This window comes from Abramis brama (assembly GCF_963993115.1).
Source record: "Abramis brama genome assembly, chromosome: 24".
Classification (NCBI taxonomy): Eukaryota; Metazoa; Chordata; class Actinopteri; order Cypriniformes; family Leuciscidae; genus Abramis; species Abramis brama.
The window spans coordinates 24,141,398-24,154,130 of NC_139986.1; the positions used below are offsets into that span (position 1 = coordinate 24,141,398).

At 37.7% G+C, this 12,733-nt stretch overlaps 1 protein-coding gene across 1 annotated transcript; it reads left to right on the plus strand.

Moving 5' to 3' along the window:
• The first annotated feature begins 353 nt into the window (after nt 1-353).
• Nucleotides 354-12,116, plus strand: LOC311074967 (uncharacterized protein). Its single transcript, XM_084102012.1, has 17 exons — nt 354-508; nt 1,213-1,319; nt 1,571-1,704; nt 1,934-2,094; nt 2,358-2,510; nt 2,614-3,073; nt 3,452-3,553; nt 5,727-5,817; nt 6,039-6,256; nt 6,333-6,575; nt 7,417-7,515; nt 7,740-7,933; nt 8,971-9,145; nt 9,241-9,397; nt 11,109-11,262; nt 11,396-11,507; nt 11,590-12,116. The coding sequence occupies exons 1-17, from the start codon at nt 494-496 to the stop codon at nt 11,787-11,789; spliced, it is 2,775 nt and encodes a 924-aa protein (XP_083958138.1). The 5' UTR covers nt 354-493; the 3' UTR covers nt 11,790-12,116.
• The last annotated feature ends 617 nt before the right edge of the window (nt 12,117-12,733 follow it).

Sequence of the window (12,733 nt, forward strand, 5' to 3'; positions counted from 1 at the left end):
ATAAATTACTTTTTATATTAGGCTATATTATATTATATTATATTATTATTTACTTATCATTTTGTTCCCAACATGGCCTTGTTGACCAAATATGACATCTGCCGGACACTAATTCTTATTGCATGTCAGAAATAAAATAAACCTCATAGCAAAATGGAAATTAGTTGCTTTAGAAGACAAACGATAACTGTGTTTCGTTAACAGAGCGTGTGAATGATTAATGTTTGTGAGCTTCACTCTGGGTAGAGACGCGCCGGCTCCTTTAACACATTCAGACGAGCTGTGATTGACAGGTACCGCTACAGTGGGGGCGGTCCTTAAGAGGCGTTTCCGAATGTCAGTCATCCAATCAGCGTCGAGCGTACAGTCAGGACGGAAAAAACCCCGTGACGTAAGCGGTCACCATTCTACTGTGCGGACAATCAGTAAACACCGTCTGCAAAGTGACAACAAACCGCAATATCGAGTATTTTTGAAGATATTGAATACAATTATGGACTCCACATCGGTAAGCGGAAACTGTGGTTAATGTGAATCGGCAATGTTTTTGTAAAGCTTATTGCTTTGCTATATTAGCTTGTCCGACATGGATAAAACATAATAAACTGTGATAAGTACATTAGTTTCAATAAAACAGCATCAAGTACAACCTTTTATTATAGTCTCGTTCAGCTTTTAGCTATACAGTCATTGTTACTGTAACTCTATAAGATTACAAGGAAATGAAAAGTAGGCCTAGGTCTGCGAGGAAAGCCTCTTGAGACCTTTATTGAAAACAATATGCATGCACGTGCATGGTCTTCTCAAATATATTAAGGACAAATGCAATCAAATAATATAAACATTTCTAATTTTTAAGTGTTCTTCAAGTAGCTAAAACTAAGTCGACACACACAGTCGAATAAATGCACAATAACTATTCTGTTAAGCGTTGCGTAGTGTAATAATATTTGTTGTCATGAAGAAAGCTTCTTGCTTTCAGAGTACAATAGCTTAATAAATCAATCGTATATAAATAGCATTTTACGTTGCCTCAAACTGTGTCATGATATCAAACTATAAGAGGTAAAGTCCACTGTGATATATCTGTGGTGACAGCATTAGTACCGTGTGCATGATCAATGCTATGAGACTATGAAGTGTTCGTGTTTGTTCTCTGCATGAATAAAGATACCTTTGCAATGGAGTTCATAATGTTTTCTTGTTATCTAGACCATAGGGGGGTTCATCAGCACTCTCACTGAGATGGGCTTCAGTGAGGACCAGATACAGGCAGCGATGCAGGCAGGATTCTTCTCTGTACCAGAGGCGGCTGAATGGTAAATGTTTTTCAGGATGTCATTTTATGTTCCAGGTTTAATTGGTTATTGTATCCCCCAAAAAAGAATGTGCTTAGTTATATAATAGCTTTCTTTTAATATGTAGTAGCAGTCATAAGTTAAATACTCACCTGTCTGGATATATTCAGTGGCTTTAAGGAATATTGGAAGTGTTATTAGCCGGCATTGTGTTTGGTTATTAAGCAAAAGCTTCACCAGCCCTCTCATTTATTCTCACATTTGCTCTGAAGGCTTTTGCAAGGTGGGAGTCCACGACATAAACTAGTCAAGCAGCCTTCAGGTCCTGTAGAAACAGCGTTTTCTGCATTCAACCCTCCCAAAGATGCTCTTTGCTACAACAACAACTCACAGTCTGAAGCAACAGGTAAAAAACAGCAGTTTGTTCATTTACTCATTTGTATGACAAACGGACTTCTTTCACAAGAGGGTTAAGATTCTGCTGGGAAGGAAAATGTGATTTACTGTGTAAATAAACTGTGACTCACAGGTCATGTGATTTTGTGCATAGTGCGCTGCAGATCATTAGTTAATGCAGGTTTCTGAAATGTTATGCAATGCAGAGGAATGCATAAACAGCTTTTTTCTGCTTTTAGGTCCTTCTTTAGTCTTGGCACCTCCTTCCGCAAACACTCCCGGAGGAAAAGAGCATCCACCCCTGGAAACACGGATCAAGCAGGATAAGAGTAATTTCCACGAGCAGCAGAGACAACGAGTGGCCCAAGAGGCACAGCTAGAGAAGAGACAAAAGAAGCAGGTGAATCAGTGAAAGCTTTCATATTTTTACAATAAAGCTCCATAAACAAGGGTTAGTTCACCCAAAAATGTATATAAATAATTATATATATGTTTTATTATATCAAATATAGATATAATACCATAAAGAAGTCCCCATAGGAAAATAACCTCAAGCAACCAAGAGCATCTTAGTGCTATCTGTGCTCCATCTGCTCTCACATTTTCTTGCTCTACAAGGTCATTTTTGGTTCCCAGTGCAGTAACAGTTTGTCCTCTGATCAGGAGCGCGAGTTGGTATTGAAGAGGATAGCAGAGGACCGGCGCAGTCAGCAGGAAAAGGCCCAAACTGAAGCCACAGCCGAGACCTCTCCATCCAGTGGACAGAGACTGGGTGGACGTGTGGAGACGAGCGTGGACAACCACTGCATCCTCATGGTGCGAGATTACTTGTGTTTTTCAACTGCTGTTAGTGGTATTTAGTATGATTTTTTTTTTTTTTAAATCTGTCTGAAATGTTTGTTCTTGTTTTGTGTTATAGATCCGTCTCCCTTCTGGGGAATCAATGCGTGAGCGTTTCCCCGCAGACACTCCCTTAAGTCACGTCGTCGAGTTCATTTCCGGTCGTCACCCTTCACTACCCGCCTTCTCCCTCCTGCAAGGGTTCCCTCGCAAGCGCTTCGGTGAAACTGAGCTAACCTGCTCCCTCCGGTCTCTGGGACTGACCCCCAACGCTGCACTTTGCATACAGACCACGCCCCCTGAGACGCCTCAGGACCCGCCCAGTCCAGCGTCCGGATTGGCTGTTGTAGGACCGCCGGAGGTGGAGCCACAGGAAGAGCCGGTGGCACCGCTCAATGAGCCACCACAAGTGGAGGCCGAAGCTTTAGAGGAACTGGAGGTGCCGCCACCACTGCCCCATCAGCTGTGGGAGGAAGCAGTGGGGTATGCTGGGATTCCTGGGGTCGAACCTCCACTGTCAGGACCCTCTCACTTCTGGGGTAAGATTTACTTTACTTTATCTCTTTTGTGAATGCACCACGCAGTGTTATTTTAGTATTATTTATATACTATTAAAATTCTCATTGAAATATTTTTATATTTTCAGTTTTTGTTTTAATTTTAGTTTAATATTTAGTAATTTTATGCGTTTTTGTCATTTTTATTATTATTTTTTTAAATATAATTTATTAACAAAAATGTTTTTAATAGTTTTAGTTTTCCAATCAAAGCACTCACTGCTCTCTCCCTGCTAATTAGCTCGAACCTTCTAAAATTATTTGTGCAGACCTTTTTTGCATTTGAATAGTTTTAGTTGATAATAATAACCTTGCTCACACAAATATTCTGTAATTAGATATTTTCATCCGATCCGATAGGACGAGGCCAGAAACTGGTGCAAGGTGATGCAGAAGATGAGGAACATTTAGAAAATGATGAGCAACCAGAAGAAGAAGTTGTCCCTCCATTTCATCTCAACGGTATATAATGGTTGTTCTGGGTGGTTTCTTGATGGTTTTGCCCAGGTAAAAAATAGTATCTATGACATACTGGTCATAGGTATGGTTTGAGTTTCCCTGTAAATCTATGAGATTTTTCCAACTTTTATATTGTTTGATCGCTTAGAAAAGTTATAGCCGCATAATTTTGAGGTACTATTTATGTTTGTATCACGTTGCAGGATGAGTTAGGTGCCGAAGCTAAATACTTATGGTTTGGGGTTTGTTCAAGTATGAGAATTAATAATAATAGTGACGGCTTGCAATGTGAGTAGTTAATAAAACATGTGAAAAGTCGTTTCCCACTAATTGAGTCATTACAATTAGCATTGGCTTGATTACAGTCAACTCTGCTTTGGATGAAACTCCACAAACCATTAAAGATAAAACTAGCACTTTAAGCCACAATCAAAGGGAATTCCTTATGAGGCCGTAAACCAAAGATGTTGATATGAACGGGCTAAAAAAGCCATGCACGCTGCTTTTTGGACTCCAATGAAGCAGAAAAGGCCATAATCTCTCAACTGAAACAGAAGGAGGACAGGAATGGTAATGAATGGACAGTCTGCCAACATTTCTCTGATCACAAAGACTCCTTCAAAACATCCAAAGAACTGGCTTTATCAGCTCTCATTGAAGGTCACCGTTCATGATTTTGCCAAAGCTTAGTTGATGAAATAAATGGAAGTAGATGCCTGACTAAAAATACTAGTTTAGCTGTTTTTTAATCGTATAGAAACGCTACGCTCTCAGTCCAGCTTTGATTCACATAACGTTCCGAGAATGTTAGTTTTTGGTTGTTTAAATATAAAACCTAAAAAGAACATTAATTCTTACGTTAGGAGAATGTTCTGTGTTTGCTGGGATGTAACAGATCATATAATGCGTATTATTGATCTGAAACAATCACAGTATTGCTGCATTTGAACTGCTGTGCTCGATTCAGTCTGAATCACGGATCTTTGTTCAGTAACCCTGTGGAAGTCCATATTGGGTAAGGTGAATGCCCTTACTTGTCCTAGTTTAGACCCGGGTTATAAGTAAAAACCCATTCACCTCGTTCAAATAATGAAAAACGCAACAATTAGGCAAGCCAGTTCTCATGTGTTAGAACTGCTTATCCTCTTTAATTTGGGGGATTTCAGCAGCTTTGGACATCGTTTTGAGATTGTGTGAAGTCGACTGGAGATCATATGTTAATTTGTACACGAGAGACACACGGGAATTAATTGCAGCTGGATTGGTTTAGCGGGCCGGCCTGTGAACATGCTAATATACGGTAATTAGCTTAATATGCGGTTCCTTCCAGTGCAACTCTTGTGATATTGAGGCTGTATAATTGAATGCTTGCTTAATTTGGTTGTAACAAGGTGCAATTTAAATTTAATTTGTTTACTTGATGTGCTTATGGGTCGTACAAGTAAGTAATTGTAAATAGTTTTTTAAAGATACATCTACATAGTCATGAAAGACATGGAAATATTAGCTTTTTTTAATTCGTTTTTTCATTGTGATTTCCAGGATTGGAATAATTATTGAAATGAATATAATCCTTAAAAGTAATGGATTTTTAAGATTTAATTTATGTAATCTTAAAAAGATATATAAATGTTTGTTCATATATAACAAACATTTATAATATACTATATATATTACACTATACATGTACTATTATCTTCATGATCCTTCAGAAATGAATTTGATGCTCAAGAAACATTTACTATTATTATTATTATTATTCTATAATCTATATTTTTGTGGCAACCCTGATAATTTTTTTCAGTATTTTTGTATGAATAGAAAGTATTTTTTTTTTTTTTTTACAATTTAAAAGTATTTACTGCTTCTTGATATGCTATGGTATGTTCATCTCCAAAATATTTGTATATCTGATATATCTAAAATATATGATAGAAACTGCTCTTTTAGAGTTCTTTTATAAAAATAAATTTCAAAATTCTTATCCATTAATCATGAAAGATTGAAAAAGTCATGGAAAAGGTATGGGAAACCTGTTTTCTTGTTCTGATAAGGGAAAATGCTATTCAAATATAAAGCTTTTGTGGGGTTTTAACCATATGCTAAATAAAAATAAATGTATAAAACTCAAAATACTTGATACAGATTGTAAATGTTCTCCTCCTTGCTCTGGCAGGAATGCCACAATTGCCCTTCTTCCTGGAGAACAGGGCAAGAGGAGGACTTGGGCCGAGACATCACTGGCCGGAGCAGGGCAACAGACTCCGGTAGGACATGTGATAAATAAAAAGACCACAATTCAGAATGCAAAAAAATGTCAATATGTCTCTCTCTTTCATCATTACGACTGTCAGTTGCTTTGCTCGATTTGTTTCCCAGCCAAAATGTTAGACACTGTACATTTGCTTTAGCATTTGGAAAACTTGAGCAGTGTGCTTTGTCCAAAAGATGAAGTTTGTGATTCAGTGTAATTGGTTGTGTGTTGAAGGGAGGCGGAGCCTGAAGTCCCAGCAGACCCTGAGGAAGCCCGTGCGTTGCGTGGAGCTGCGGGTCAAGCAGCGGTAGAGCGTCTACAGAGAGCCGCCCATCACGACGAGCAGCATTCCCCACACGGGCAGCCCTCACCCCCCAAAAAAGCCTTCAAGACCCCCCGCGTGCCCTCTCTTTGCTCCATGGCCACCAGGGCCACCGTTTCCCTCATGACAGGTCAGAAAGACACCAACTAGTGTTGTTTACTAATCACATGAGTTCTTAAGACAAGCCGTTAATCTTGCTCTCTCAGCTCCCAGCATGCAGTACAGCAGTAGCCTGGCGTGTCTGACCCCAGAGCTGGCCGAACTCTTGTTGGCTCACATGGCACGTGAGCGGTCACTCCGACCACGTACACTAGAGCTGTTCTTCGGATGCCCGCTGCAGAGGTTTGTCCTAAACTGCTACCCGTACACCACCAACGAGCTTCTGCGGCAACTGAGGGCGTTTTCCTGTCTCAAGCATCTCAGCTTTGTCAACTCTCCACTTATCACAGGTGTGTGAGAATCTCACTAAAAAGAAATGGCCAGACCCTAAAAATCTAAAGGAAAAAAAAAGTTTTTTTTACATTATGTTGAATGGTAATGTGTGTGTGTGTGTGTGTGTGTGTGTGTGTGTGTGTGTATATATATATATATATATATATATATATATATATATATATACACACACACACACACACAAATATTTATATCATTTTTAAAGATAGATTATCAAAGATATATCATTAAAATATCTTTATAACATTATTTTAATGATATTTGATGAAGTATTTAAAATAATAAATACTACATTAATGTGAATAAATATTTATTAGTAATAATACTAATACAAATTCTAATGCTAATCTAATACAAATACTATTCTAATAAAACATTTTTACTAATATACCATGTTGTTATTGGTAATTGATAATTATTTTTAATAACTTGTAATATGAATAAAGCACAATTTATATTAAACTGTACTACAGTCATCGTATTTGTTGTAAAGAAATGTCTGAACAAGATGATATTCATTACTTTAAACATATGGTGACTTTCTGTAACAAAGTCATGAGATTTTTTTTTTGCATTATGGTAATGAGAATTTAGGGGTTAATGTGCTTAATTGTCAGAACAATAATAAAAACAATAATGTAAAAAAAATCTTTAATGATTCTAAAGTTGGCTTCATTTTCTTTAACCAAAATTGAGGGGGTGAAATATGACCAAATATGGCATTTCTTTTTTAGAAAAGTTCTATATGACACATTTTTTTAATTCATCAGTGTATTGAATTGCTTGTAAAATTATTTGTAAAGCTGTAAGATCCTCTTTTGCTTTTTCACATTGCAGATGCCGGTCTTTCGGTTTTGTCCAACCTCTCAAAACTGCAGCATCTCAACCTGTCGTCCTGTAGCAAACTAACAGACAGCTGCATGCAGCATATCACAGGTGAGACGGTATGCCGCTTTGAATGAGCACCCTTCTGAAACCTAAAATGACAAATGGGACACCCTACTGTCTTGTGGACTTATCAGACACACGCATGTGGCGGCCATTGTAAGTCACAAGACTGCAAGTGCACATGAAGTGTGGTATTTGGGACAGGGCCCTGCTGTAGCATCTATAAGAGATCATCATGTAGAAATGCGTGCTCTCGTTCTGTCTGATCTCAGGACTCCGCAGTCTGACGTTCCTGGCTCTGGACCAGACCAAAGTAAGCGATGCAGGTCTGCTGATGTATCTGCAGTCAGGCTCCTCTGCGCTGTGTCAGCTCAGCCTGAATCAGACGGCCATCACGGAGATCACACTGAGAGCGCTGCCCTCATGCGTGCCACAACTGCGAATGCTCAGTATTAAACACACCAAGGTAATTACACAGATTATGTCATAATATTTATTTATTTTATCCTCTTTTTTTATATAGATTATTTTTTTAAATAAAGAGGTTGCAGTTTAATCTTAGAGTTTGTTTTGGGTTTTACATGCCGTTTATGGACAGGATTATCTAAAATAGACTATATCACAATAAAAGACTGCTGCAGTCTATGTGAAAAGTATGCAAAAAAAGAAAAAATAGTACCCAATGTGTATATACTATGAATTTCTGTCTATCCAAAAGTATAGATTATTTTACAAGAAATAAGTGACATATTTTATATTTATCTGATCTGTTAATTAACGTCTAAAATATATACCATCCCTTTCACATAAATAAACTTTAGATTTTAATGTTGATGTTGATGTTAATTTGTTATTTACACACACAAGATTTTTAAAATGCTTTGGAAAGAAGCCTTTTCTGCTCAACAAAGTTGCAATTATTTGATTAAAAATACAGTAAAAACATTAATATCGTGAGATAATATCACAATTTAAAATAACTGTATAAATGACTTGAAATATGTTCAAATGTAATTTATTCCTGTGATCAAAGCTGAATTTTCAGCATCTTCAGTGTCACATGATCCTTCAGAAATCATTCTAATATGCTGATTTGCTGCTCGAGAAACTATTATTTTTATCATCAATGTTTAAAACACTTGAGCTGATTAATATTTCTGTGGGAACCGTAATACATTTTTTCAGGGTTCTTTGATGAATCGAAAGTTTAAAAGAACAGCATTTATTAGAGTTTTTTTGGGTTTTTTTTGCAATAATGGTAAACTTTCACTTTTGATCAATTTAATGCATGCTTACTAAATAAAAGTATATATACATTCTTAAGAAAAAAAAATCTTACTGACCCCAAAAGTTTGAACTATAGTGTAAATATACACGGTATACTGTGTTTGTTTCTCCAAACAAGCCTAAATTAAAGCCGTTACAGGGTTTGTTTTTAAGGCTTATTTTGGACCTCACTTTATGTTTCCCCTATATTTAGCTTTTGTCTCTTTTTGCCTTCAGGTGAGTGATGTGTCTGCACTCGCAGAGCTCCGAAACCTGCAGACGCTTCACCTGGACGGCACAGGTGTACGGGAAAATTCTCTCCAGTGCCTAGCGACCCACCCTAGCCTATCAGCTCTCAGCCTGGCTGGCATACCTGTCACAGATGGAAACCACGCGCTGGAGATCATTTCAGGTGCAGACAAATGGAATTTTATTTAAGTCCAGAATGCAAGTTGTTTAGTCCTGCATGGGGCTTTAGCGTCTACATTGTTTGATTCCTCCGTGCAGGCCTGAGGCTCACCCAGCTCACCCTTCCTGGCAGACACTGTGTGACGGACGCTGGACTTTCATTTCTCTCCAGACAGACTTTGCTCTTAGAGCTCGACCTGACCGACTACACTCAGCTCACCGACCACGGCATTACGCAGCTTGCCAACATGAACAGGTAGAGCTTTAAGCAAAGCCATGAGTCCAAAGATGTCTAAGTAGGAGATCAAAAGACGAAAGCAGCCCTTGTTCTGGTTTAATTTGGTGTAATGCAAACTTGCAAATCTGGTAATGCTGAAATGAATGTGCAAATTAGCCCCGCCTCCACTCACTCACACCAGCTCGGACATCCACTCGCTGACGATCACACGTTGACCTGATTGGTTACAAGGTAGTTTGTGATGTCAGAAACGGCAGCGATTTCAAACCGCATCTTTGGTTCACTGCAGTTTTAAGGAGAAAATACTCAGCAATGGTGTTGACTTATGAATTTGCACATGGTTTGTTTTAAAGCATATTATAAACACCACATAGACATATAAACACCCATTAAAAACTTGGTTTTCACCAAAGGGGGACTTAAAAGGGATAGTTCACCCAAAAATTTAAATTCTGTCATCACTTACTCGCCCACATGTTGTTCCAAACCTGTATGAGTTTCTTTCTTCTGCTGAACGCAAAATACATTTTGAAGAATGTTGGTAACCAGAGAGTTGTTGGACCCCATTGACTTCCAAAGCATTTTTTATCCAACTATGGAAGTCAATAGCTACCGTCAAATGTTTGATTACCAACATTCTTGAAAATATCTTCATGTTCAACAAAAGAAACAAACTCATACAGGTTTGGAACAACTTGAGGTTGAGTAAATCAATTTGGGGTGAACTATCCCTCTAAGTCACCAGCCATCGATAGGTGTGGCAAAAAGTTAGTTTTAGGCCATTTAGGTAGTCTATTTCATAAGGGTCCTGAAAGTCCTGGAAATATTAGAAAATTTCAAAAGTGTGATTTCCAGGCATGGAAAAGTCATGGAAATAAATCTAATCTAATTATGATTGGCTCTTTCTTCAGCTAGAATTTACTAGAATTTTAAAAATCCTTTGTTCATTGGAAAAGGCATGGAAAATCATGGAAATTCTTTGTTCAGAAATAGTGGAAACTGTGATTTATGTGTAACAATCTATTCAAACCAAGAGCAAATATGTGCCACAAAACAATTACAACTACAAAAAATCCATTCTTAAGAACCTATTCACTCTATACTATATTTCTGTCTGACAGCAAATATATATATATATTTGTTTGGAGATAAAACTCAAAGACCAATACAATTTTTTTTCAGCATTCTGAGCAAAATCAAGTGATTATACTACAATATATTGCTATACTTAAGCATTAAAGCTGTGTAATTTTTTAAGTTGATTCTTAGCAAAACACACTTTGTTCTTTCAAAATGATATGTGCTCATTAATGTGTAATACTTCTACCAACTAATCAAGTATTCTCGTAAGCGTATAATCTGCCATTTAGAATACATATGAGCGAGTCGCTCGAATGGCAGCAGCCATGTTGCGCCTCCATCTTGAAAATACATTAGCCAAAGAGGGACATACCTGGAAATTCAAGCTTCACCTTTCGTAATATTCAGTAATATTAAAGTAATATTCAGTTGGTAGTCATAAACAATTTCACCGCTAGATGGGAGAAAATCCTACACAGTGTAGCTTTAAAGCAAGTGAAATTTGTATCGTCCAACAGATTGTATCCTGTAGTAAAACAACGACTAGTGCTTTTTCGTTTCGCTGTTGGTATAAATAGACCTTTTATTTGCAACTAATGTCGCTATTTCAAAGATGGTAATGAAAACCACGCCCCTTTTTACCTGATAGGCTGAAGAAGCTGTCTCTTAGCAACACTCAAGTGAGTGACATTGGGCTGCAAGGACTGATCAGTCTAAAAGAACTCCAGGAACTGTGTCTCGACCGGACAGCCGTCACTAGCAGGGGCGTTTCAGCCTTGATCACACACTTACCACATCTGCAGGTACAGGATTTAAATACGAAAAATTATTTTGGATGCATTTAAATTGATCAAAAGTGACAGTAAAGATAATTACTAAACATTTATAATATTTTGTTATGCATTTAGAAATTCAAATTCCATGTTGTATTTGTAGGTGATGGGTTTGGCCAGTACACAGGTTGGCGATACAGTGATCAGACAAGGTCTAGTTTACTGTCCGCAGCTGCTGAAACTCAACCTCAGCAGAACCAGAATCACAGATCACGGTACGCTGCATATTGGTATCCCCTCCAAAATCATGTTCTAGTATTAAGAAACATCTCTAACATCATGTGTTTTATATCTCAGGTCTGAAGTTCCTGTGTCGTATGCAGTTGAGTCAAGTGAACCTGGACGGTACAGGTGTGACTCTCGTTGGCATTGCCAACCTGATCTCCGCCTGCCCTCAACTGACCAGCGTACGAGCCAGCCAAACCCGCGCCATACCCCCAGACCAGCAGTCTGACGACGACGATTACGATAATAGCAGCAACTCCGCACGATCCTAGTTTTATGTTTGTTAGTGCCCTTCAGCTGTTTCTCAATGGAAAGAGTATTCAGAGCTTCCTTTTTCCATAAAGTAGCACTACAATCTCACTTGGGTTCGACAATCAAGTTGATTTTGTTTTTGTCAAGTTTTTTTTTTTTAAATGTGGTTACACAACTTGTTAGTGTTATGAACAAAAAGTTCATATTTAATCTGCGTCTTGTCTGTAAAAGGAACTTTAAATGTGCCATGATATGCACACTTCAAATTTCTATTTTCTGTGGACATTTTGCATTTTTTGTAAAATAAAGTGAATGAAATCTCATTAAAAAATATTGACCACTTGTAATACAGTGCAAAAATGCATTATGAGGTATACGACGGTATTATAATTTAGTAACGATGATGCTCAAATATTGATAATCAACATTATGCATGACAAATGTAGAAGTATCCTAATCTTTTACATTGAGGATTCATGCATGACCACAATACTATTTTTATTTTCTAAAAATGAATAACACTTAGATTTATGTTGGATAAGTGGATTGAAGTGGAAAGTCATTTTAGACTCGGTTGCAATGAAAGTGCATTTAAAGGTGCAGTAAGCGATTTCTTAGAAATGCTGTTGATATTTAAAAATCACCAAAACAAACACACCCCATCTCTATAGCCCCGCCCCCAAATTCACCAACACACTATGCAACACAGGCACCTCCCCCCTAAAAACGAATGGACACGCCCCCCACTGCTGATTGGCTAATAGTGTTTTGGTGCTCAGTCCGATCCACTCTCAACAGTTTCTCAGAAATCGCTTACTGTACCTTTAAGTGTTTTTTGTTTTTTATTTAGTTAAGAAATTACATGCCAAAGTCTGTCATGTTACTGAATCTAGCAGAAGTTTCATTCCGGATCTTACATGCATATGCATGTTGGACTTATTAGTTTATTAGCATATCTTTAAAA